Source organism: Aythya fuligula, chromosome 7 (genome assembly GCF_009819795.1).
Source record: "Aythya fuligula isolate bAytFul2 chromosome 7, bAytFul2.pri, whole genome shotgun sequence".
NCBI lineage: Eukaryota > Metazoa > Chordata > Aves > Anseriformes > Anatidae > Aythya > Aythya fuligula.
Window position 1 is genome coordinate 5,039,251 of NC_045565.1, and position 26,266 is coordinate 5,065,516.

Sequence of the window (26,266 nt, forward strand, 5' to 3'; positions counted from 1 at the left end):
CAAAGTACTAACAGGTGAGATCCAATGAAGACTTCCCCTTTTGGGTAAAATAATTCAAATGCAAGGTTCTGTTTGTTTGTTTGTTTTTCCTGGGGTTTCAAAGCATTTTGACCTCATTTACAAAAACAAACTTCTGCTATCTCATTGCGGGTCTGCGCATCCCCCGTACACTGATCCAATAAATCTGTGGCTGGTTTCATCTAAATCTGGCCCAGAGGTTTACACCTCACGTACTTCTGTCCTGGAAGTTTTATAAAGGCAGATGGCCACAAAGAAGAAAGGAAAACCCATAGAGGTAAGGCTGCGATGAGGAATTGCTCCTCATAACACATAGGAAAAATTCTGGGCCGAAGGAGGGGGAAGAGAAGGCTCCAAAGCATGAAACTGTGGATATGGGGATCTTGTTGGGCAACTTGCTGAAAAAGACAAGGAGTGTCTTTATTTCCCTTTTAAAGCATGTCAAAATACAGCTGTTGTTAGTGCCTGTGCTCACAGGGAAAACCCTAGGTTGCCGCCACTCACGCCCTCTTTCTCTGGGAGATGGTGTGGTCCACAATGAATATAATCTGAAGGAACACTTCAACATTTTTTTTTCCCCTACCGAATGCGATTCTACGCGGGCACAAAAGTTTCTTTTTGGCGGGGCCAGCCACAAACTCCGGGAAGCCGGTGAACCTTGGTGGTTTTCGCAGCAACAAAGGGCACGCTGAAAGAGCATGGACGCCTCTTTATCCTCCTGCTCTGTTGTTCCCAGCCACCCTCCCAGCACAACGCCGTGTGCGAGCTCGAGCCGGCTGGGTTAAGGCACAGCCTCGCAGCAGCCTCGGAGCCAGGGGAAGCAGCGCAGCGATGCGAGGCGTTTGAGGGATAAAAAAACAACAAGGTGAGAGAAACTCGGGGCGATGTTTAGCCCTGCCTGAGGCGGAAAGCAACTTGGCAGCCCTCGTGGCCGGGCTACAAAGCCCAGGGGCGGCCGGGGAGGAGGCTGAGCAGGCCTCAAGACACAAAGAGCCCAAAGAGCCGCCCCCCCCCCCCCTTCTTTGTGGGGCCGGGCACACCGGCACCGGGCTCACCTTCATGGGGAGGGGGGGGGGGGCTCGGCTGGGGGCTCCCCGCCGCCGCCGGCCCCTTCCCCCCCGGGCAAGGAGGGCGGCAGCCGCAGGGGGCTTGCAGCAGGCCGGTGACTCCTCCTAGAGGCGGTGTAGCGGAGCGGGAGGGAAGCCCTGCCGCCCCCCTCGGGAGCGGGAGCGGGAGCAGCCGCCGCCGCCATCGCCCTCCTCACGTAGCAGACGGGAGCCGGCGGCTGAGGCGGGGCGAGCGGGCCCGGGGTCGGGGTTGGGTTGGGTTGGGGTGGGGGGGGGAAAAAAGAGGCGAGGGCGAGAGGCGGCTGCGAGGGCAGAGAGAGGGGAAAGGGGCCCGGAGGAGGAGGGCGGTGAGGAAGCACCGGCAGGTGAGGAGCGGGCGGTGGGGGGGGGGGGGTGAGGGGGGGGGGGGGGGTGAGGGGGGGCCGCTCCCCTCAGCGGCCGTGAGGGGATGGAGGAGGAGGGGGGGAGGGGGGTTTAGGGGGGGTGTGAGGGGATTTGGGGGGGATGAGGGGGTCTGAGGGGGGTGAGGGGGGTCGAAGGGAGGGCTCTGAGGGGGTTTAAGGGGGTCTGAGGGGGTTTAAGGGGTTTAAAGGGGCGGGAGGGGGGTGCGCGCCCCCCGCCGCCGCCCCCTCACGGAGGCTCCGGCCGCTGACTGGAGGGGGGGAGGGGCGGGGGAGGGGGGGGGGGGGTTTGCGCGGGAAAGCCAACGGCCACTCCGCCCCCCCTCCCGGCTCGCCCCCCCCCCCCCCCTCCGCTCGCTGCTCGCCGCCGCAGGGCGCCTGCGCGGAGCGCGCGCTCGCGCCGCCCCGCCCCCGCCGCCCGGCGGCTCGCAGCCAATCGGCAGCCGCCTCGCCTCGGCGCCCGCGGGGAGAGGGAGGGGAGGGAGGGGCGGGGCGGGCGTCGCCATGGCAACCGCGCGGCGTTGCGCGTGCCGCCCGGCCCCGCTGGCGCCTCCCCTGAGGGGCAGCGGGGCCCGTCCCGCCCCCCCCCACCCCGTGCACACACATTTCACCTTTAATTTTCCTAATAAAAGTTATAATATGTGGAAGGCAAAGCCCGTGGGTGCCCAGCACAAGCGCATGGCTCACGTACACGCCCCAAAACGCCGCTCAGCAGTCCCGCGTCAAAGCCGCAGGGCTGTGGTGGCAGTCCCGCAGCCCGGGGGCAGCTCCCTGCTGAACGCCTGCTGCCAAAACTCCCCACCCCAAATCCTGCCCCAAATCCTGCCCCAAATCCTGCCCAAGTTCCCCTGGGCTCCTTGTGCTGCAAGGGTGTCTCTGCCACCTCGAAAATCCAGCAGGACAACGGTGTATATAGCCTGCTGGCTATATATGCGCGGTTTATATAGCGCCTGGTTTAATCCGACCCGATTTATTTATTTATTTTACCCGGTTATTTCTCAAATGCTTAGTGATAGTCGCTAGCGTGTGCTTCATACCTGGTGTAGGTGTTATCCTGCCTTGCCTCTGCCTTGCATTTGGTCGGGGATGTGAAGAGGAACAGCTGGAGTTTGCTGTTCTCCACCCATGTTGCAGCAGTTTTGTTCTGCATTGCACAGACTAAGCTTTCTTTTCTTTGTTTCCTGTGAGTTTTCTTTCTGAGAGAAAAAATTGGACATCTGAACTGATGCCAGAAGGAACCTGAGGGAGCAGGAGGGCGCCTTTGCTTCTGTCCCCTCCATCGGGCTGCTAACATCACGTGCAAGAAACAGCTTCTGCTTTGGGCTCCAACAAGCAGATTCTGATCTAGATACTTTTTGATCAACTGTTAAAAATCTTGTCTTTGTTTTGCCCAGCAGCAGTTCAGGATAAATGAAAAATCAGTTGATGTGTTGTAGGCATTTGGTAGTGCACTGAGCTACCTGGAGGGCACCCATGCTTTCTCGCCAGATCTTGACCTGTACATCTCTGAACCTGTTCATCTCTGAGCTTGCTTCCTGGCCAGCTTTTCCACTCCAGGCTCACTTGCACATCACAATCTGGTTTTGGGTCCGTGTGTTTTTTAAAAGTATTGGAGGTCTCACCACCTAAATGTCACTATGTGGTTTTGTACTTCTGCAAATCGGTGTAGGAAGGGCTGGAAAGTGGTTTTAAGGTTGTTTTGGTAAACCTCGATATGTGGGATGCAAATCGTGGGGCAGTCTGGTGCTTGCCCTCTGCAGGTAACTGTGGTGGGGTGGGCAGTGGCAGAACCTCCAAGTGGCCAAAGCAGATCCGCCTGGGAGCAGGGAGAGCCCTGCTTCCAGCAGGCAAAAGGAAATTGTTGTTGGTTGTCTTGGGCTCTTGGGAAGATGCAATTCCCAGAGCAAGGCCCAGCTTGCAACAGTCTACCTTATTTTCATCATATTGTAGAGAGCTCCAGGAGATCTGGTAGCTGTTAAATCCCCCATAGCAACACAGGGGTGGTGGAGCTGTGAAGAGTAGGAGTGTGCCGTGACCAATTAGGGGATTGGAAGCACTAATTGCTTTAAATTGCCCAAGCCTCATGATGTCACGGTAGCCAGATATAGACGCAGTTTTTCCAACTCAGTGACGATGGACTTCATGTACGTGCCATGGCCGTGTTTTTTCAGTGGGGACTCTAGTTTGTTAGGACAAACCCAGAGTCATTGCATCGCTTGGCAATAATTAATGTGGGTAGGCTTGAGTGCTTTTCAGCTGATAAGCTCTTGACGTTTAGCAGCATCACCTGTAGATAACAATGAGGACCAGCAGTGCTCAACTTGTAGCTCTTCTGCTGTTGGCAGCTGTGGAGCAGCCCAGGTGGGTGCATCGTGTAAGTGGTGTCAGGTATGAGTTGATGTGCATCCTCCTGGGTCAAACGGGTCCCTGCCAGGGGGAGAAATGATCCTGGCCCCTGGGACCTCACTGTGGACAAGGTGTAGCTCTTCTGTAGAAGATAGTGAGGACTGATGTTCATCTGAGCCTGTGAAGTGTTGCCTTAGCATCCACTCTCTAAGATATCTGGCATAGGTAGCTGACTGCTGTGGTGTACCCTGTTTCTTTTTTCAAGTTCACATTAATTGTATTCTAGCAGATTTGATCATGCCATAGCTTGGTGTTTTCTACCAGACATCATCTTCTGTAGGATACAAGACAAAAACAGAGCTTCAAGATGTTTCATGTGTACCCTGGTCCATGTACATTGCAAAGAAGAGAGGAAGAGTGACAGCAGAGTTTTGAAACTTCTCCTATTCTGAGGCTTAAGCAAAATCCTGCAAACGTACCTGAACTGATACCTGCAGTGCATTTGGAAAAATGTTTGGGAATCCAAAGGCTGCTTTGGCAGCAGGGGGCAAAAATGGCTGAGAACAGCGGAGGCTGAGGGAGATAAGGAGAGAATAAAGGCATAGAGACAAAGGTGGGAAGTTCAATGAGGCAACAAAGGAATGAGCCAGAAGTGTTTAATTATACCCACAAGTGTATATAACGTAACGGTGTGCCCTGGAGCAGTGTGCTTAGTTATGCAAACATGTTTTGATTTTCTATCACAGAGATCAAGTACAACCACTGTGTTTTCTGTGGATGCAAACCTCATGATGTTTGCTTTTTTTTTCCCCATTGATTTATACGCAACTGGGATTTGGTACTACAGCAAATATATGAGAGGCTTGCTTAATATGATTTAGATGCGTGATTCTTTGTAGCGTGCTCCTTCAGTATGGCTCTCTCTCAGGATCTCAGCGCAGAACTGAATTGCTGGGTGATGAAACCATCCTGGTGTAGCAGGAACCAGATCGTAGGCTTGTGCACACATTTATTAAGTTTCATATTAAAATGTGATACTGTAGCTTGTGTTACTCAGGAGGCTGATCCACAAGTTGGCTCTTCCCGTGGCTAGAAACCTAGACCCCAGCCTATGTTTGCTCGTTAGTTGCAGTGTCAGTTACCACAAGCTGGAAAGGATGCTTTATGAAGGTTAATCGGTAGCCCAATATAAAATGGGAAGGTTGTGCAGGGTTTGTCAGAAGTAGCAAACTTTGTCAAGTGGAGGGACCTCGAGAGATGACCTTGTCCAGCCTCCTGTTGGTACCTCGCTGACTTGTGGCAGATCTCTCGCCCCTCTGAAGCTGTGCTGAGGGAGAGCTGCTGCCGCCTTCCAGCGATGCTGTCACAGAGCTTTTCCTATTTTTTCCACCTTTCAAGCAGTCATTTGTGTCTCAAAAGACCATTATTATGTCTTCTTTCATCTTTCCGTTCAGATTTTCTGTCAGGCCTCTGGCCAACCCCATCACACTCCTGAAGATTCCCCTTTGGTGCCGTATCTGAAGCACGGAGGCCGCGGTACGAAGCTTGCCTTTCCACACCAGTTGTTTGGTCCTACACAACTAATTCCTCCTGCATAAATGCACTTTATTCCCATTACATTGAAGTTTTGATTCACTTGGGTGTGTTTGAAGCGGCCCTAGCTGTCTAATCTCTGCTGATAAGCAGCAGTTTATGAGCTTTTTACCACCACTCGTGACTCCGGCCTGGCGGTTTTTGTGGAGCTCAGGACGGGATGACGAGCAGCATAAATTTGGATGTCCCTACATCTGATAGGTTTACTGGTGTAATCTTTCCCAGCTTCGGCTGCTCTGCCCACATAATGTATCGCAGGCACTAAGAGAAATGATCTGGCTGATGGATGAGGAGACACCAGGGCGTTGTCGATGCCATTTTCTGTGGACGCCTGGCTGTGCTGGGGCCAGGTGACCCTCGCTGGAGGATCACAAAGGAAACCCAGCTTTGTGCCCTCCTCGAATAAATGTTGATGTTCCCAAGGGCCTGCAGTGCTGCCCAAGGCCTTTTTCGGATGGCTATTTTAAAATGCAGACTGTGATTTTAAAAAAAAAAAATGTTACGCCATCACATAAAGTTGTCAATACTTTTTAGATAATCTCCTGCCTTTTGTTGCCTCATTCTACCGAGGTGGGTGGAGGCCGGGAATTAAGTAGCTGTGCCTTCGGTACCAGAAATGCCATCTGTGGCAGTCACGCTCCTCGCTGCCTTCAGAGGAGAGCATCTCGAGCTACTCTTTGTGTACCAAGATCGGCTCTCAGCGCAGAAAAAGCCCATCCTGAGAAAGCCGGATGGACAGGAGAAAATGGTAGCCAGTCCTTCTGAGATGAGAGATTAAAGGGAAGTCTTTAATCCTTTAGATCCGTGGAGGAAGGCTTCTGCAGCCCTCTGTAGATGCTGTGAAGGTGATCCGGAGAGAATTATTAAAGCGATGAGGTCTGTGAGCTGCCCCCTGGGGCTCTGTTCCTGCGGCCGAGCAGTGTGAGGGGAGGTGCCTGAAGCACTGCTGCTTCCCTGCTTCTCTTCAGCCCGACATGCTAGATTTTCTCTATAAAAGACCCCTGAGGAAGCTGTATTTGTAGGCAGGTTTTGTCTTCTGCTGTGCGAGCAGCACAATTTCCTCTAGTTTCAGGCGAAGGTGGCATCAACATCTGCTTTTCAGGTTGCTTACTGCTATCCATCACCCCAGCTCTCAGCTGTCTGTAACTTGCTGAACTTTCACATCAGCATTGAAACTCGCCATGCTGTGGCTGTCTGCCTTCCTGAGAGTTGTTTCTGGGTTGTGTTTCTTTTTAAAAATTCATTTAATGTATGCTGGATTTTTATTATTATTTTTAATTCTCCAAGCAGTCTTTCTGTGGTATTGCTATACTGGCTGTGCAGTAGTCAAAAACAAGCAAACAAAACAAAGCTATAGCACCTGTTCCAGTTGTCTGAATATAAATAATGTCTCAATTTTATCAATTGTTGAGGCTGGATTTGTTGTGGGTTTTTTTTGTTTGTTTGTTTGTTTTTTTCTTCTGGAAGAACAAGGAAATGATGTATAAAGATTTTTCTCGCATCCCGAACACCAGTTCTATTTCTTCTCTCTTACAGCTTTCAGTTTGGAGCAAGGGAATAAGAATCACCAGCACGTTGAGAAGCACAAAGCCGCAAGATGTCGGGCCGCAGCGGGAAGAAGAAAATGTCCAAACTGTCACGCTCCAGCAGGGCAGGCGTTATTTTCCCCGTGGGGAGGATGATGCGCTACTTGAAGAAAGGAACGTACAAGTACCGGATAGGTGTCGGAGCACCAGTTTACATGGCAGCTGTCATAGAGTATCTAGCAGGTAAACCAAGAACCCGATGCTGATCAGCCCCTCAGGTGCTGATCGTGCACGGCAGCCTGGGGTACCTGTGGGGTGAGGTATGGACGTGTTCAGCACTCTGGAAGTCTGGCTCTGAAAGGGCAGGAGAGGTATAAATTCGCTTAAAGTGCTCAAGGAGATTAATTTGCTTCTCGAAGAGGCTGAGGATGGAAATTTTCTCTAAAGGCGCTGTGCTTGATCACTAGTTGAGCTGCTTGTTCTTTGTTGCTGCTCTACAATATGTAGTTTGAGAAAAAACTGATAGGTTTGATAGAGTGGGATGTGAATAATAGTAGAGAGAGAAAAAACCCTCACTTCACACATCTGTAGTGCGTTTGAAGTGAACAAACTCTCTTTTGTTGGCTGCATTATTCCTCGTGGAGCAGTGTCAAAGTGCTATGAGACATGGAGGTGTTGCATTTGTATTTTAAAAAATTGTTTGGCTTCTTGGATGTATAAAGAAACCATGTCAGGATTTAAATCTTCCTCCACACCTGAGGTTTTCCTTTGCTTTATGAAAGTGACTTCAGAGAAAGGGGCAGGTGTTACCGGGATGCCATATACTGTAGTATTCTGTGGTGTGTTGCAAGATACTATGGTATTTTGGACCATCCTATGAATGTATCTGCCTGGATTCGTATTTAAGTGTGGGAAAACAGCACCTTGCCGGATTGTTTCACTGCCTGGCAGAGAGAGGATTCTAGTTCCAGTTCCTGAAGTGTTACAGGTCAAGACTGAGGTGCATTAAAGAATCTGTGAGGAGTTACCAGCCTGGAATTAGTCGAGTGGGTTAATGTTTCAGGAGCGTAGTTTATTACCAAAGTGGCACAGGAGAAGCATGCGTGGAGCCTGGTTGTCCATATAACAGTACTCCGGTCTTTATGTAAACACTGCTGTCTTTTTACACACCAAAACCTCATAAAGTCATTAAAAGCACTGTTTCCCTTTAAAGGTGTGGAGAACATCTGAAGCAGTGATAACTTCAGGTTACGTTTCTGATGATGCCTGATGGCAATGTTACAGAAACTTCCACATTTGTGCTGGTTAATTGCAGGACCAAAATAAAATGTTGCTTACGTGGAAAAAACGTGAACAAAACTTTTAAGCTTGCATTTATGTTTACCTCCAGCTCCTTCAAGAGTTAAGTACGGAGCTGGTGTTAAACTAAAACGCCACTGAAAAGCAGAACAAAATCCAAGATGGTGAGCATATCCCCCAATTTTTTTTTAAATGCTGTGTAAGAGCTAACACGTTTGTATTTTTCAGTCTTATTTCATCACAGAGAAGGATCAGTTCTGGAAGTGAGTTTGAGGAGCCCTTTCACTTCACTGAGAACATAAGTATGCCCATATTTGCACGATCCAGTTTCAGATGTTAAGAACGAAGTCTTCTAAGTGCTGAAATCTCTCTCTCAGTGTAGCTGGTGCAGTTATGCTGTTCCAGGGAAATCCGTGGCTTGCGGAGCTTCCTTACCTGCGACACGGAGTGCTACTCAGCAGAGATGCTTCAGGGTTGGGGGAGATGTGGAGGCAGAGGATTCGGAGCTCTTACAGCTCTCCTGCTCTGCCCACACTGCTTTTCAACCTTGTTTTTATTGCTGGGCCCCTGTATGTTTTCTAGCAGGGGTTGAGACCTTTAGGATTGCCATAAATGTGGATTTCTCTAGCAAGGTGTGTTTGCTTTTCGGAACCATTGATCATGAATTGCTTAGAAGTCACCTGCAGCCATCGGTTGTCTGGCGGTGACAAGAGGAACACAGCATTACATGAATTTTGGAAATCGTCCTAACTTTTGTTATTGAATAACACGTTCCTTAGTGACTGCTGACCTTCAGTCCTGGGAGAAACCCTTTTTTCTTTTCCCAGTCCACAGGCCCACAGCCTTCAGAGGAGTTTCCTAGAATAAGCATCTGGAGAAGCTTGTTCTCTGAGCTGCCACAGTTATTACGAGGTGTACGAATAAATTGCCAAGTTAGTGTCTGTTGCATGCAGCACCTCCGTAGCGCAGACTAAGTCATGGTAAGCCTTTCAGAACCCACAGCACAGCACTGTTTGCCTGTTGTCTGAACTAGAACAGTGTACCTCGGTTCTGGTTCTGCTTCTGGCTAGCAAATGCAGTTAAATTTAAATGATTAATAGGGTAAGGACAGATTATGTGCAGGCCTACACTGTGTTTTAGGGAAAAAAACCAGAATGTATAGTCAGCCAAGCAAGAGAACTGCTAGATATGTAGGCTGGGGGCCCACATAAATTGTAAGGGAATGTTATTTTAAGCTGCTTGGTTCAGCAGAGAGAGCCCTTGCCCAGCCCTGTATATACTGTGAGAGCAGAGCAATATTTCTGAGCAAACAACTATTGTTTGTGGACTTCCGGACCAAAGTTTCTGTGCCCTGTCCAGAGTTTTGTTTGAAAAGATTACAAAGATGGATAGCTTGATTAAAAAGCAGCATTACAGCGTCTGACCCTGCTGATCTAGCTATTCCCAATGTGTAAGCAATAACATATAATATTTGGTTTGGGGATGCCTTTAGAAATGAAACGTGGTTTTCTGGGGTTGTTGTCAGACAGGGTATTTTATATCAAACTGGTAGCATTTCTTAGCATTATCTGAGGTTTCCTGTTTTAAATTGGTTTGATGATGTTTTTGTCATCAAGTGGTGACTACGTGGGCTGAAAGCCTGCACACAGGGGAACTGCTGCAGGCGAAATCTGGGGGAGTGGGAGTAAAAGGGTGGAGAACTCTGTGTGGTTCTTCAACCCTTTCACCAAAGCGAGTTGAACAGTTGTCTTTTGCCATGTTAAAGCATTCATGAGACCTTTTCCCCTATTTTATTTTCTGCTCTTAAGCAGAGGCTTTTTTTTTTTTGCTTTATGAAGGGGGAAGGGTGGTGTCTGCCATCCCAAAGAAATTTGCTCTGTTTGGCCAAGCTGTAACTTTGAAAAAATCACAGATTGCTCACGCTCAGCAGCGACTTCTTTGATTTTAACAGCTTAAAATCTCCGAAGACTTAGGCTGGAGTGTGCTCAGTGAGGACCTTCCCAGCTCCTAGTGCTGCCCAGACTGCCGGTGCATCGTCCCCGCAGGGTGACAGAACATGCCTCAACCTCTCCCAGCTCTGACATGAGACAGGACTGCGCGTGGGCTGCCCCACACAGTGACTGAGCATGCTTCAGCCCATGGCTACAGGTGCTCAGAAGGAATTTCCCCTCTCACTGCTGTCCCTGGCTGCCCCTGGTCACGGCACAGAGCTGACAAAAGCTGCAAAGAGGCGGGTGGCAAGAGGTCTGGGACTGGGTCCAGGGAACAGGTTCCAGGTCCTTCGGGGAAGGAGGAACAGTTAGTAACATTTTGGGGAGCTGGTGGTTATGGGAGAAGAGTGCTGATGCTGGAGACAGCTGAGGATGGCTCTGGCTGGTGGGGAAGTTAAACTGAGGGCCAAAGGGGAAGTATCAGAGGGTGCCCACAATGATACACCCAAAGCTGAAGAGAAAGTTGCAAAAACAGGGCATAGGGCATGGATCCCATGGAGGGAGGTGCTGCTGGTGAAGAATCCAGAAAGGAAGATCGAGTCTGAGGAGAGCGGACAGGAGGCAGAAATGCCCAGGGAAGGAAAATGAGGTGGAAGTCTCAGTGCCTAGGAAAGGGGAATGGGCTGTGGAGCTGGGGAATGGGCAGGGTGGGTGAGGCAGGAGGAGTCAGATTGGACCGGAGCTGTCTGACATCTGTCCAGGACGTAGGACGGACTCTCCCGTGTATGTAATTTGTCAGTGGCCTGAATTTGTGTTACCCTGAAGCACTGAGCCTCTTGACTAGCATCGCCAGATGGTGCATGTGCACCTGGGGCATCCTCGTGCCCTGCCACCGTGTTGGCGTTCTCTGTGTTGCAGGCCGCTAGATCCCCTTTTTGCCCTTTGTTTGCAAGACAGATTGTGGCTGCAGCCCACTGCCATTGTCAACACTGAATCTGAGCTCTGGCTTATCAACTCCATTGTAAAAATGCCAACAATCACTGCAGTGTATCTTGAGAAGAGGTACTTTTAAACCTCAACTGATTAGCTAAGATGAGGAAGATCTTATCAAGGATCTAAAGCTTTTTATGTTTTTATTTATTTTTTATAATCTCTCTGTCTTGTTTCATATCTTAGGCTTGAAAGTCATATTGCAAAACTGCAACTTAATTCCTGTCCAGAAGCTTGTGTTTCCTGGAACAATGTTGGCCTCCACTGGCTTCAGAGTCAGAAATTTGATGAAAAAATAACCTTGGTTCTTGATTTCTGGACTTTGCAACATGCACGTGCCAGACTGTGCTGGGAACATGTGCAGGGCTGACTGCAGCCATCGTCTGAGTCAAACAGAGGCAGAATGTGTGCCATAAAGCACCTTCCAAAACGTAGGCAAAGAATACAGATGCATCTTGCTTAGGAGGCAGACGAGATGTGAACGATGTGCTGGTGAGAAGAACTGATCGAGGTGGCAGCAGAAAGCCGCGTTCTGTAAATTAGGGAAGGAACAATGCCAGCAAATGCTTCCTCCTTCAAAGGACATTGACTGGCGTGTTCTTCTGTCTGGTGTGCTCACCTGCCATCAGGAGACAAACTGAGCAGTTGCTTTTCCACTTGCCAGTGGAGGACCAAAAACTCCATCTGATGCATCTTGTCAGAGCAAAGGTATTACGGGGCAGATTTGTGTGTCATAGCGTAACAGGAATGTCAGAGCTTACCTAAAAGGGGAAGTGGAAAACCCAGTAACCTATCTGAAATCCTTCTGCTTCTGTGGTCAGTACTTCTCAGTTATCTTCCTTTTCAGGCTAACTGAGCACTTCACAAAGCAGGCTGGGCTCAACTGACCAAATAACTTCGGCCTGACTGTGATGCTTTTAGTTCGCACACGTTCCAGATGCGTTGATCCATCAGCTAAGGAAACCTCTCTTTCTCCTGTATATTACAGGATGAGACAATGGCAACCCGTTCAGGTCATGGCTTAGCTGCTGCTTGTGTTGGTTGCAGGACAGCTCGGTTCTTCCCTGCTCCTGAGTACTTATCAAACAGGATTAAGAGGGTCTGCTGGAAAGACTTAAACACTTCTTTTGGGGGTCACTTAACTTTTGCAAGATCCAAACACCAGTGCCCAGTCTTCTTCTACTCTCTTGTAGCCCGAAGTCCAAGAAACTCCACGTTTTTGTATAAAGGTAGTTGCAGAGGGTGAGATTTGTCTTTGATTTTTTAAATACTGATAATGTGATCACCTACACAGGAACTTAATGGCCTATGTGCTGTGTAGAGTCAGGCCAGTTTTGGACGTGGTTCTGCTGCCTCTGTTCAATTCCTTCATGAGGCCACGGTGAAATGCGGCGTGCACAAATGAGCTCGTTTGCTTTTAGCCATCTGTGCCGAAGATGTCTGAATTTGAAGTTAAGCTTCCAGTGTGGAGGCTTCTTGTGTGGATTTCGAATCTTGAGGGAGCCAAATTATTCCAGAATTCACTTTAATTCTTAATGTCTGCTGTTAGGAGGACATAAAATAAAACCAACTTAGGTCTGAGAATATCCAGATGCCCGATTTCAAGAGAGCTTGCTGCAGTGAAGGACTTCATTATAGGAGTTATATTCTCAGACTGCAGTCTCCTTAGAGTTTAGATGACCTCAGCTGTCGAGATGTTTCTGCTGGAAACATAAACTGGTTTCTTTAGGGATCTGCTCTTATCAGTAGAGGATGTGGTAACTGCAGCCTCCAGATTTGATTGTTTTTTCCTTTTTTGCAAATGCCATTTGATGTTCTTAAGACTGAGTCCCTGCCTTCATTCCGAAGTCTCCAGCTTTGGAAAAATATGCATATAGAGAATCGTTAGAAGGAGGTAAGGCAATTATGTACCTATGCAAATAATTGGCATCCTTTGGTAAGTTACTTATGTGCATCTTCTGCGGGCTGCCCTACATCATCTCTGTCTTGGATTCTCTTCTTCCTGGTGTCCTGTGGTAGATGCAAAGTGCCTGGCGTTTGAGTGTTCTGCGTTTTTTGCTCTCAACATTAGGCAGAGGACACTTGAGTGCACCATCAGGATGCTGCTGGCCAAAGGACCCAGAGCCTGGGGGAGTGGGGTGAGCACACGGTTAGCAGGATGTGCTTGTTGTTGGCACATCTGAAAGAACTGCAGTTCCCATCCAGGTAAGTATGTTGTTTTTTTTTGTAATTCCTGCTGCAATTCTCCTCTGCTGTCAGCATAAATCTGCACAACCCCCTGGAGAAGTATGGGTCTCCTTTCTTGCTCTCTGCTGGTCTGCACACTGGATGGCAATCTGTTCCTGCTGTCTGCTGCTGCCTTCGCTCCACCGACAGAGGTCAGGGATCTGCAAGCACCAGCCCTGCAGCCCCACGGGGGTGACCATCACCGGACAGTGCAGGATCTCTTTTCCATCTCCTTTCAAGTCTAGGTCAGACACCTCAGAGCTGGGAAATGCCAGAGCTGAGGTTGCTGGCCCAGCTTTTATTGTAGACCCACTGTGGTGTTGTCCTGATCCTGTTTTTGCCTGTCTGCTCACTGCTTTTCCCTCAGGCTGGAGGCCTGGTTATGACAGCCATGGTCCTGATAGCTCCTAAAATTTAAATGCTCCTCTTTGCAACTTTAATAATGTTTCTTGCAAGTTTTGCATGAATAGTTGTGAACAGTTTCAACAGAGACTGGCTGTTTCTTGAGCAATTCGCTGTGAACGTGCACACAAGTTGAAACAATGGCTCTCACATCTCCAACGTTCAGTTAAATATGTGTGCTCTAGCAGTGAAAGCTGGATGACAAGTATGCACTTTTGTTATTCTAACAGAGCGAAATTGAAAGCTTGTATTTTTCCCATGAACTGAGAGCTAAACCTCTTGTTGAAATCCTTTGGATTTTAGCCAGAGAGCATTTTGCAGATTCCCACTAGACTTTCCATGGAAGTTCTTTCTGTAATAGTTGCAGCTCTTTATATAATGGGTGAAATGGGAGTAAGATATCATAACAGAAAGCAGGTGGGCTGTAAGTTTCTTACTCCTGTTACTGACAAATGTAAAAACAAGAACAAGGCGGGCACTTAATACCTTTTTAAATGCAATAAGGTGCAAATACGACTTCTGATGGTTATTTGGAGCAAAACATTCCCTTCTCCTTTCTTCTTGGTGCTTCAGTGGAGTTCTTATGTGAGAAATAAGTTCTAAATACAGCCTAAACTGTGTAAGTTAATAATGCTGACTGCTACAGTTTGCTAAGAAAGATGTGTCTGTGTTTCCTCTATACCAATTAGAAAACCCTCAGCCACTTCAGTCACTGTCTAAAAGTTACTGCAAAAGTAGAAAGAACTTTTGAAATGACCGCCTGTTCCAGGAGACCTAGAGAACTTTCTACCAACAGATCATGCATTGAAGCTCTGGTGTTGTCTCTGCTTGCATCTAAGCCAAACCTTTTGTATCTTGTTCTGAAATGAAGCCTCTCACAGATTTTCAATGCCCTTTAATACCGAATTGCAGCATCGCCTGGCTAGTTTGTTGGCTTTCAAAGTACTTCTTTAAATGCACCTCAGTCTTTGTCTTACCTGGTCCTCAGAATCCTTGCTGTTTTGTCACAACTTTCTGAACTAGATTTGGGGTTTCGTTGCATGCTTTGCTGTTCTGTTGTTACAGGGTTACTGCTACATTCTGGACTGCCGATGTACGTTTTTATAGGGTGTTTGTTCTTGTTTGAAAGAGAACTCTGACTTGGGAATCATAAAAGAAGTTATGTGAACCAAGCTGAGCATATTTTCTGCTAGTTGTCCTTTAGGAAATTAGAAAGAACAAATTCGGTTATGTAATGTTAAAATATATTGAGTGTTGTTTGCTTTCTGCATTTCCAAAGCAAAGATCATTTAAATCGGTAAAATACCCCCGGAGAGGTAAATAGATAGGAAAAGGGAACGTACAATGAGTACACAGGGTGTACAGAAGTTACATTTTTGTCACTCATTTTTATCTCAATGTGTTTTGCAGCTGAAATTCTAGAACTAGCAGGAAATGCAGCAAGAGACAACAAGAAAGGAAGAATTGCCCCCAGGCACATCCTCCTGGCAGTAGCAAATGATGAGGAGCTGAATCAGGTACTTCTTTACATTGCAGTGCTAGTGTTATCTGCTGTAGCATGAATGAAGCTGCTCCCAAGAAAGTTAGACATTCTAGCCTGACTGATGAATGAAACACAAATATTAAAGCAGAAGATGGCAAGATGTTGCCAACCCAAATTAAGAGCCAAAGGAAAAAAAAAAAAAAAAGGGTTCTGCGATATTAGATCTGAAATCACTTGGATATAAATTTTGTTGCTTCCCCAGCCTGTGGGTTGTGTTGAAGTGGGAGAACTTGATGCCTAATTTTTAACTCGGTGATATCTGATACTTAACAAAAATATACAAGACAGACAGCCTTTTCCAAAAGCTGTGGAAGTGTGTGTGTTTTCTATTACGCTGTCTGTGAGGCCCATCTTGGATGGGGAGCTGGCTGACTCTGCTGTAGCTGCGTCCAGCACTGCCTCTCCTTCCATATGTCTGAGTCTTGTTAGCACACTGACTGGTTTCGCAGTGTGTTTTGACTCTGAGGATCACTTGTGGAGGGAGAAGAGAGGTCATGGCATGGACTGTGAATTGCAGCATTCAGGGCTGCTGGAAAGGATCAGTCAGCAGCAGAGGACCTCTTCTTGGATGGCCCTGTGCAAAGATGGATGACATCACTCACACCTTGAAAGGTTCCTGCACCGAGTTTGTCTGCTCTAAATAATGAAAACGTGGTGCCCGTGAAGTCATCCAGCTCTGTTTTCTGTTACGGAAACTGAAAACTCAAAACAGAGGTGATGAGAGAAGGAAAAGAATTGGAACACTACCAGCCCGTTCCCTGCACCGTAAAACTGGTCACTGGCCTGTGGAACAGACCTACTGCTGTCAGTTGGATCGGCCAGGTTTTGCCCTCTGTGTAAATAAATACTGCTGCCCGTTCCTGTTGTTTACCCCTGCAAAGCAGGTTCTTGGGTCTTACGCTTACTTCCACTGCATCTGCTTTCCTGGGAAGGCGGTCTATAACCTTCCTTCAGCAGCACTGGGGTGCAATTTTTATTTTTTTTTAAAGTAGCCTACAAGTGCTTGTATCCTCTTACTCTCACTCACTGCCTGCAAGTCACCGAGGTGTGCAGAAAGACCAGCACTGAAAGACAGAAAAGAGTCTGACCTGTAGAGTAACTCTGGGGTATGCTGACCGACCTCGCTGGGACTTGCCAGGTTTTCCCTCTAATTGGGTTTTCTTGTGATAAATAGAAAAGGTATGGTGCTTTAGGAAGTGTGGGCTCGGTGTGTTTGTGCTATGAAGTCAGCAAAAATTGCTGGAGTGCAGACTTTGAGAATTTATAATGAGCTCCTTTATGCTGCTTCTCCTTGCAGTTGCTAAAAGGTGTGACTATTGCAAGTGGGGGTGTCCTGCCCAGAATTCAGCCAGAGCTCCTAGCCAAGAAACGCGGTGCCAAAGGCAAGTCTGAGACTATCCTCTCCCCTACTCCTGAGAAGAAGGGAAGGAAATCCATGGTGAGCAAAAAGAGTGGGAAGAAGGCGAAGTCTAACAAGACCCGGACACCCAAAAAGGTAAGCATGAGGCAGATACGGGATCCTGGGTATGTGAGAGAAGGTTTGGATCAAAACCAACTGAAATTATCAGGAGGAACAAACTGGTGCCTCTGCATTGTTTGTCGCAACTGGAAACAGGAGGTAGTTGATAGTAGACACATCAGGAACTTATTTCTCTAAACTTGGAAATAAAAGGGAAGATGCATATCAAAGCAATTTTATAATGGATTTCTGTAACAAAAACCTTTAAAGGTTCAAGGGAAGCTTTTCAGATATCCACGTCACCCTCTGCAGTACCTTCTTGATAACTGTAGAATTTTTACTAAAATACAGGGAGCTGCATTTACAATCATTTTCTCTCTGAGTCATGTCACACCATCAGCCGTTCCTGGGTACCATATTGCTCTTAAAGATTTTTCACTGTCTGGAGAACTTGCCATGACATGGTACATACGTGTCATTTTTGACAAGCATTTTGTTTCATATATTCTTAGGTGTACTGTTACAAATGTGTTTTTTCGTTTTTTGTTTTTCTTTGAGAGTTAGGAGAATAATAAATGAACTGGAACTTGGCCACTGCATCTTCCCTCACAGTTGCCCATCCTCTGTCACCATCCAAAATGCTTTGATTTGGTAAAGCAGTAACACAGATCAGTGCACTTGGTTTGTCATTCCAAAGCTTGCACGTTAAGACATCGCTAAATTTTGATTAGGACAGGATTAAATCATTTTAAACTTTGACCTAAACCTTTTACACTTCTTTTTTTTAAGCACATCTTTCTGGAGACCTCTAAGCTTTGATACATCTCTCTAGTTGAGAAAGTGCAGAAACAACTTTTTATAAGAAAGCAGAGCTGTGTAGTTGAAGGTGTGCTCCAGCAGCCAAGGTAGGAGCAGGCTTCCTGCTTCTGGAGCTGGGCTGCACGAAGGAATGTGTCTCACAAAGGGGGTTTTGCATTCAACCTTCACCTATTAGTTAGCTCATTTAGTCGTTCCATCTGTTTGTATGGAGGTGTGATGGCTCCCTTCCGTCAGTAGGGATTGAGATTTATGATTCGATTCATTACCTGAGGTTTACGGTTTCTTTCCGATGTTTTTTTCTTTTGTCGGGGTTCCTGTTTGATTCAGTGTGAGCTCTGTTCTCCTAGCAGCAAAACCAAACACACTAGCACACACCCATCCATAAATACAACCTTAATCATCAGTAAAACCACAGGTGGAGGTGTGTGCCCCAACACTCAATGTCTACAAACAGATGTAAAGCCTCAGATGAACCACTGATGTTTTAGCATTTTATGGACAGTGAAAACCTCTGTTATTCACAATCTTTGGGGAGTAAAAAGCTACGAGTAATATATTTCTTTGAGAAGACGAAATTTGTATTAACTCATGAAATCTCCTACCGAATAACGTTAGGCATTAATTTGCATTCAAGAGTTTTTGTTTCTCTCCCCCTCTTCCCCAAATTAGAATAAACAAAAGGACAACGAAAAAGAAGGAGCTTCAAATTCAACATCTGAAGATGGACCCGGGGATGGTTTTACTATCTTGTCCTCCAAGAGCCTCGTGCCAGGACAAAAGGTAATCCAATTTATGATTTAACAGATTGGGATCGTAGCAGTGGAGCCTAGCATAAACAGAAGGATGCTTTAAATCTAACACCAGTAAAAAATCTTCTCTGCCTTCATCCTTAGTGGTCCCAAATTTAAGGCCAGAACTCACTCAAGTCATAGGTGGGGCAGAGAATCTCAAAACTATGTCTGCAGATAAAAGATTTCCAAGAACAATGCTAGTCAGCCTCTCTTCTCTAGAGACTGATTTCTTGGCTAAATCTGTAGTAGAGTTTTGTTCCATTTGGACTTGTCTGAGTGTCTAGCATACTGCCAAACCAGGTTTAACCTTCTAGGCTATTTATTACTTATTAAAAAATAAACTAAAATTCTGCGCCAAGCCTAAGGATCACTCATCAAGTTCCACATACTGGTTTTTGCCAGAAGCCTGAGCACTCCATCTGAAAATGGGCCATGGGGTGCAGCTCTGTTCAAAGTGATCAAGCCTGCTTCAGCACAGACTCTGACACCTTGCCTGGCCAGAACTTCAAAACTGTCCCACCAAAATACCCATCTCAGTGATGTCCAGCCAACTCTCTGTCTTATTCTTTCCTTCCTTATAAAGTATAGTACATATTTTGAATTATTATTGTAGAGATAGAGTAAAGATTTTGTATTGTTGATTTTCAGGTAGTAGGATCATCTGGAAAAAGTGTTGTTCTTGAAATTGCTTCTGTAAGCCCTCCATACTGATGTACCCTTATATGAAGCAGTGATTAAAATTCAGTCTATCTGCTCCCATCTCATAATAAACTAGTGGTCTAGTTTATGCCAGAGGTGTACTAGATCCAGAAGACTGCTAAAAGCAATAATCTTGCCAGGTGGAAGAAACCCGTATCTCCTTTGTTAAGAGTTCAGTGCTGTTCTAAGTTCCTCCAGAACCTGTGCAGCTTCCCACTTTCTTATCTAAAATGGACAGTGTTTATTTTCCTTATTAGGACATAAATTCTGTAGCTTAACTTGTAAGAAATGAGGTGTATCAGGCACATGTTCAGCAACTGTAAAGTCTTTTTAATAATTTCTAGGATTTCTGTCCTCTGTTGCTGCTCAAAGTGATGAGGCTGTGAGACTTGGGGAGCAGCCTTTTTTGGGCTCCTTAAGACATCAAGTTTTGGCCAGTTCTTGTGTCCTGATGCATGGGTGGGTAAAACATTCCTTGTTTTATTTACATCAGGAGCTGAAATGAAATTAATTACGTGGGTGGTGAAGTCTGTATGGATCAAGATAGGGTCTAGCCCATCGGTAGTAATTTCCCTGCAAGCAGTTTACTGGGGACAGGTGTTTCTGTAGGGGACAACCTTTTATTTTTAGTATTTTTCTCTTTAAACAAGAGGGTTTCCAAAGTGAGCATTTTTTTTCTTCAAAGTGTGATGCTAGGACATGAATGAATCTAGTAGCCGTAATTTCCTCAGGAACAGGCTTCCAAGCTATGGGCACATCGTGAAACATCTGAACGGTGTACAGACTAATTAAAGGTTAAAAATCAGAATCAACCATACCAAATAAAATAAAATTGTGTGTATTATGAATCCAGCCTTTTTTTTTTTTTTTTTTTTGATATGAAAGTAATTTCACACACAAATTACTAATTTGATTCTTTCTACTCTCTCATCCGTATCTTGCAGCTTTCTCTGACACAGAGTGACATCAGCCATATTGGCTCCATGAAAGTAGAAGGCATCGTTCACCCTACAACTGCTGAAATAGACCTCAAGGAGGAGATAGGTGAGGCCCTGCTACCTGCAGGCTTCTGAAAATCAGGCTGGAACTGAGTAGATATAATATGCTAATCAGTAATTTATCTTTTTTTTTTTAATGATGACTAACAACAATGAAAACACGGATGATTTGTTGCTGCACATGAGCAGTAAAGGTGTAGATGATCATTATTCCAGTCTTTATTGGGTTATTGTCTTTTTTACATTGGCTTTTGGAAATTCTATGGGGAAAATCATCTACAGTAATAACACTTACAGTTATGCTTTTCCTTACAGGATTTTGTATGCTTCAGAAATACCCATGTACAAAGCCTTGTACTGCTCATGTGATACAAGGAAATATTATTACTGTGGTGTAAAACAGGGGAATTGCCATGAGGGAGGTAAAAAAGATAGGCAGCCAGTTGCACAGAGGGACTGAATCCACTAGTAGGCTTTTTGGATCCTTGTTGTATACAGCCAGTCATTGAGGACTTCACTGGCATCCCAGCTGTGTTTATTTCAGAAATTGTTTCAGGAAAGTAGTAGTGTTTGTACGCTGAGTTGATTTAGGAGACTGAAAATCTGAGTCTGGAAAATCCCACTCTTCACCGTTTTTAACCATAAGCCAAAGGAAGTTAGCATTCTTACAGATAGTTATGTTAATGTGCGGTAATAACAGAGAAGTTTTTTGTGAAAACAATAAAAAGCAAACTTTATCTGTGGCTGATAGTGGCAAGCGTAAACATCAGCTGCTGCTGATAGAGGGAAACATGCCAGTGTGTGCACAATGTCCTTTTAAATCACGTAGAATTGTTTTCTTTTGCTGGTAGCTCAAAGCCAAGGCCTTTTGCTCTGTTTCCTTGCAGGCAAGGCTTTGGAAAAGGCAGGAGGAAAAGAGTTTTTAGAAACAGTGAAGGAGCTTCGCAAATCTCAAGGACCTTTGGAAGTTGCTGAAGGTAAAAAGGATATTCTGCTTTATTTGTGGAAATGGCTTGACACATTAGAAAAAAGAACATACTGAAATGTTCTTTTTTTCTTGGCATTCGAAGCTGTTCTTGATTATATATGTGCCTTTGCTTATGTGATGCAAACGTTTATTTCTTCTTCAAAATTATTGCTGACACAGGCAACCTGTGTGGGGGCCGGAGAGGGGAAAAAGGGAAGAGGGTTAGGATACCTCTGTGCGGTGCACATCCTGCCTTTGGGCTTTTAAGTGCCACCTAAAAAAAGTAACAGCAGGATGATTAATTTACCTTAGGCAGTTCCTGTCTGTGGGAGTCCAAAAGTTATGGAAAAAAATAGGTTATTACCTAATAGGTTAAATAGAAAATAGGTTATTACCTCAGTGCCTCTTTCCTCTCCTACTTGTACCACGTTTCTTAGAGAGGATTAGCTCTCAGTCTGTGAGCAATTCTAGTTTACAAATTACCCTGATTTATGCATATTTGATGAACAATGCAGGCAGAGCAACTCCCTCACTGTGTTTGAACACCAATAAACGTAGATGTGATACAATCTATAGAACTGGCATGGTTTTCAAAGAGCAATTGCTGCTCTTCTCCCAGGCATTACAGCTACCATATAGAAATACAAATTACAAAAGAGCTCTCTTCAAATGTTTAATGCATGTGGAGCAGTGAATAGTTAAGGGCTTGAGATTGTCTTCCTTTGTAGACAAATTTAGCTGATTTTTAGGAGCTGGATGTGGGTGAAGATGGGAGAAGTTACAATACATCTCTTCGTGCCTTATGCAGCTTAGTACCTCAGTACTAAAAGCACTGAAAAAAGCATGTCAGTACTTTAAATGGTCTTGTTTTTCAAATTTCCTAAAGGAGCAGTCTAATCACAGACAGATTTTTGTACAGTATATTTCACTTCACTTTTGCGTTGCATCAGAAATATGTGCCACAGCATCCAACTTATCTACTTCTCTATCAACATCACATAGATAGACAATAGACTTACTTTGTGCTCTTAAAGTGGTCCCAAGAAAGAGGATAATCTTAGTTTCACGGAAGGAAAATGTACTCTATCAAGCACTGTGTTGTGCTGCTGCGTTTGATGTTGCCACATCCACTGGTTTTCAGGCAAGCACTAACAAATGGTTTTTAATCACTTGAGCTCCAGCCTAGGCTTTGAATTTAAGTGCTGTTGACAGGTTACCTGTGTTGTTTTCAGTCAATTTGCTTCTCTCCTGGTTGAAATTGAAGTAGCAGAGTGAAGCATTAGATGGAATTATTCTGTGATGGTGGACAAGTGAATAAATCCACCTTTTTCCATCCTTGGGCAATAATTGCATGGCTAGTTTCTGGGTGTTTGACCTGAGAGTCCCAAGGCTTAGATTTTAAAAGAGCTGAAAGTCACAACTGCCACAAAAGCAAACTGGTGCTATGCTGTGGATGTTGCAAGTCCTGAAAAATGAATCTGAGATTTCTAATCGGGCCTTACTGGTGGCTACTTTTCAATAAACATCTTTGATTTCTCAGGTTGTTGTCTGAAATCACCTGTCCACGAAGGGGGTCCAAGTATTACTAACCTCCTGGAGCTGTACAGGTGTTGCAGAATATTTGTGCGAAGCATTCAGATAAGGCCATGACAACACACGTCTATTGGGGAATTAATGACATTGTATTCAGTGCAAGCTTTTGATACTTTGCATAAAAAAGAACATGCAGAGGCCATGCAGAATGAGAAAGCTATGAACTATTATTGAATAACTGTTTGTTAACCAAATGAGCCTGGGTTCTTTAGAGAATAAAGAAGCAATTGATCACACAAGTAATGATAGCACAGTCAGATTATGATTGCAAGTGAGTCATTGTGGCTTTCTTTCATTCCTCATATATTTCTTTTGGGAGAGGCAATGGAATTAAGGAAGCACTTGAGACTGAGAAGTCATTGCAGGGTGATTTCTTTTCAAAACTAAACGCTGTTGTATTTTCCTTTGATAGCTGCACTTACTCAGTCTAGCGGCCTAGCAGCAAAGTTTGTCATCCACTGTCACATCCCACAGTGGGGCTCAGACAAGTGCGAAGAGCAGCTTGAAGAGACCATAAAGAATTGCTTAACAGCTGCAGAAGACAAGAAGTTGAAGTCTGTGGCTTTCCCCCCTTTTCCCAGTGGCAGGTATGGCTTTTTCTGCATAAGAGGCTTCTAAATTGTGTAACAATTGTGTGACTATCAGAGCTGCTGCTGTGAGAGGGAGCCTGTGAGTAGAGACATGAGTGTCCTCCCAGGAGAGGAGAGCTGAGCTGACTGTGAGTAGAAGAATGAAAGAACATTTTTATGTCCTTTCATTTTATTGTGGTGAACCTTAGTAAAGCTCCACTGGGATTAATAAGGTTACACTGGCACCATACTGAAGGTAAATGATGCTTCTCGAGCTAGGTAAATGCAGAATATTTACTTAAGTCATCCCAAGAATATATAGTAAATACACTAGTCACACTAATGATTTATTTCAAAAGAAAATCACCATTTCTTAAACACAGTTCTGCTCTAAAAATGCAACTATCACACCAACTGTAAAACTTTGCATTTCTTTCTTAATAACTAGCAAATAAAACGTACTTGATTAAGAAACCCAAAGGTGGTGTGGTTTTTGTTTTTGTTTTGTGAATATGAACTAGCTGGAAAATGTTTTCAAAAAGTCTTTGTTGATAGCTTGTTGCCACAAAGATACATTAGCTGGGTTGTTACAGAGGTCTGTCGTGGGACCAGAGCTAGTAAAAGTCTGTCTGTCAGTGATCGTTTAGATGATAGCGAGTATGCATATGACAGATGTTGATGATTAGTTTCCAAGCTCTTTTTTGGGCAGTGTTTAATAGATACGGGATAAGTCTGAAATTGCTAACGTGAAATTGAGTAAGAAGTGAGTCGTACTGCACTTAGGAGGAGAAATACACAAATGTACAGCATGTTGTTATCAGAGAAGGGGGAAAAAAGGAAGCAATTTAAAAGCTGCTCTGGATGCTATTAAAAATACTGTGATTTTTCAACTGAAAGCATTGTTAGGCACTGGAATGGCATATCTGTGTTCTGGTGTGGCCCCGTCACTGGAGATCTTTGAGGATAAGTTAAGACAAACTTAATTGAGAAGCAGAAGAGTTGTGTGTGATCCTGCCCCAGAGTAAGGGCGTGGTTGTTCTGGCTGAAGTTTTTGGCATCCATCTAACTTCCTTTGGAGCATTATCATACAGTAGAATCTAAATAGGGAGCATTAAACTTGAGAGCAAACAACAGCTACGCTCAGTGCCTATCTGCAATCTCAGCCAGGTCTTAACTCGCCTTCAGCATGCCCCAGCACAGTCTCACCCAGACTCTGAGAGCTGCTCGGCTCTCTACATGCTTATGTAGCAAGGAAGCCACATCCACGTGCTTTAGGGTTGTGCAAAATCAGCAGAACTATCACAGCCAGTGTCAGGCAGCAGAGAAACCCCAGCAGGGAATGAAAAAAAAGTGTGTCTTTCCCTCCAGATCTCAGCGACAGAGAGACGCATCTGTCACTTCAGGACAGGGATGCTTTCTAGGTCGAGGAACCTCTTTGGTGTTAGACAAGTACAGCAATGTGGAGACCTTCTTAAGCACAAAGTACAACGATGTGGAGACCTTCCTAAGTGCAGGCACAGCGTAAGGCAGGGTGTTTCACGAGGTATGCATCAAGTTCAAGTAGAACAGTACTTGAAATTGTTTTTATAGCAGTCATATTTCATATAAACAAAGATGAAAAGCTGCTGACCTTCACAGTAACTACTCTGTGCTGAAATGAGGGCGAAGGAACCGAGCTGCAGCTGAACTTTTGTGAGATAAAAAAGGAGTATGAGTGATTAAGATATAATAAAACTGAAATCTCAAGGACACGGGCCCGGTGCTCCAAGAAGAGTCACAATTCAACACTGCTTGCTGTAACATTTGGTAGCTTTGCAGTTAGTAGGCTGGAGAGTATTACCATAAAAAAATGAAGGAAGGAATGGACCTTGATTTGAGGTTGTAACTTCAATTATTTTCATTGATGTCTCAAGCAAAGTATTGTCAATTACAGGGAAAGGAAGTCGGGTGTCATCTTTTTAAAGCAATTCTGTTTTCAACAACAACAACAAATCCTTGAGCTTTTTAGCCTGCCTGGCATGGCACAGACAAGTTTGATTCTAAGGTAGAGTGTTTAAAATACTTTGTGTGGTTATAAACAGTAGAAGCAAACGAAAACAGTAGCTATGCCAGCAAGGGAGCTAACACAGCAGCAGATGGATATTGTTATCAGAACCTTGGGGTTTGCTTCTGGGATGTGCACCTGTTAAAACTGTAACTGGTGCTGTGTTAACAGCAACCTGTAGCGGGTATGGCTGTGATTTGTGCCTTTTGGCATCACGTGTGCATAATGCTTGCACAGGTAGCTGACACTCTTGTTCTGTTTTCTTCCCCTCTCACATAGAAACTGCTTCCCCAAACAGACGGCAGCCCAGGTGACTCTTAGAGCTATTTCCACCCATTTTGACGGCACCAGCTCTTCCTCCTTGAAGAACATTTACTTTCTGCTCTTCGACAGCGAAAGTATTGGCATCTATGTGCAAGAAATGGCCAAGCTAGACACTAAGTAGCAACGGCAGCCAAATGAAACTTTATTTTTCAACAAACTTGAGTAGCATTAAAAGCATTAGAGGTGGGTTTTATTTTTTCAATGTGGTGAGGAGGGGGAGTGGTAGTAGTGTGATGTGTTGTGACTTGATGAAGAGCTGTGACTAGAGGTGAGCGGGGTTTAGTCCGATTTCTTCGTGCTCTCAGCATCCTCTAGCCATTTATATCACCTTAAACGATTGAGTTACCATCTCTTTTTCCAGGAGTTTTAGTGTCCCTTGTTACTTTAGTTTAGAAGTTTTTAAAGAGTAACTTCAGTTTAGATTTGTAGTGATGAATTTTTCACACACACACTTTAGAGAAAGCTCTTAAATATTCTGCTCCCTTTTCCCCTCCCTTGAGGGTATATGTTAAACTTCTGCCTCCAGCCCGCCGGGGGAGGGTGGGGGGGAGGATTTTGGAAGTGACGCATGAGGAGCTTCTGTTTTGCTTTTAATTCACAATAATCTCTGTAATTACTGGGAATATTTCATGTTGATTTTGTCTGTTTTATAAGAAAAAAA

General features: G+C 45.2%; 1 protein-coding gene across 2 annotated transcripts; it reads left to right on the forward strand.

Annotated features, from left to right (window-relative positions):
* Nucleotides 1-554: 554 nt before the first annotated feature.
* LOC116491096 (core histone macro-H2A.2) lies at nt 555-26,266 on the forward strand. Of its 2 annotated transcripts, none has more exons than XM_032190747.1 (9): nt 555-883; nt 6,962-7,194; nt 15,210-15,316; nt 16,640-16,837; nt 18,290-18,400; nt 20,055-20,154; nt 20,996-21,085; nt 23,081-23,255; nt 25,561-26,266. In XM_032190747.1, the coding sequence occupies exons 2-9, from the start codon at nt 7,023-7,025 to the stop codon at nt 25,724-25,726; spliced, it is 1,119 nt and encodes a 372-aa protein (XP_032046638.1). In that variant the 5' UTR covers nt 555-883; nt 6,962-7,022; the 3' UTR covers nt 25,727-26,266. The 2 variants fall into 2 exon arrangements, with proteins under 2 accessions (XP_032046638.1, XP_032046637.1); XM_032190746.1 differs by lacking the exon at nt 555-883 and adding an exon at nt 1,404-1,450.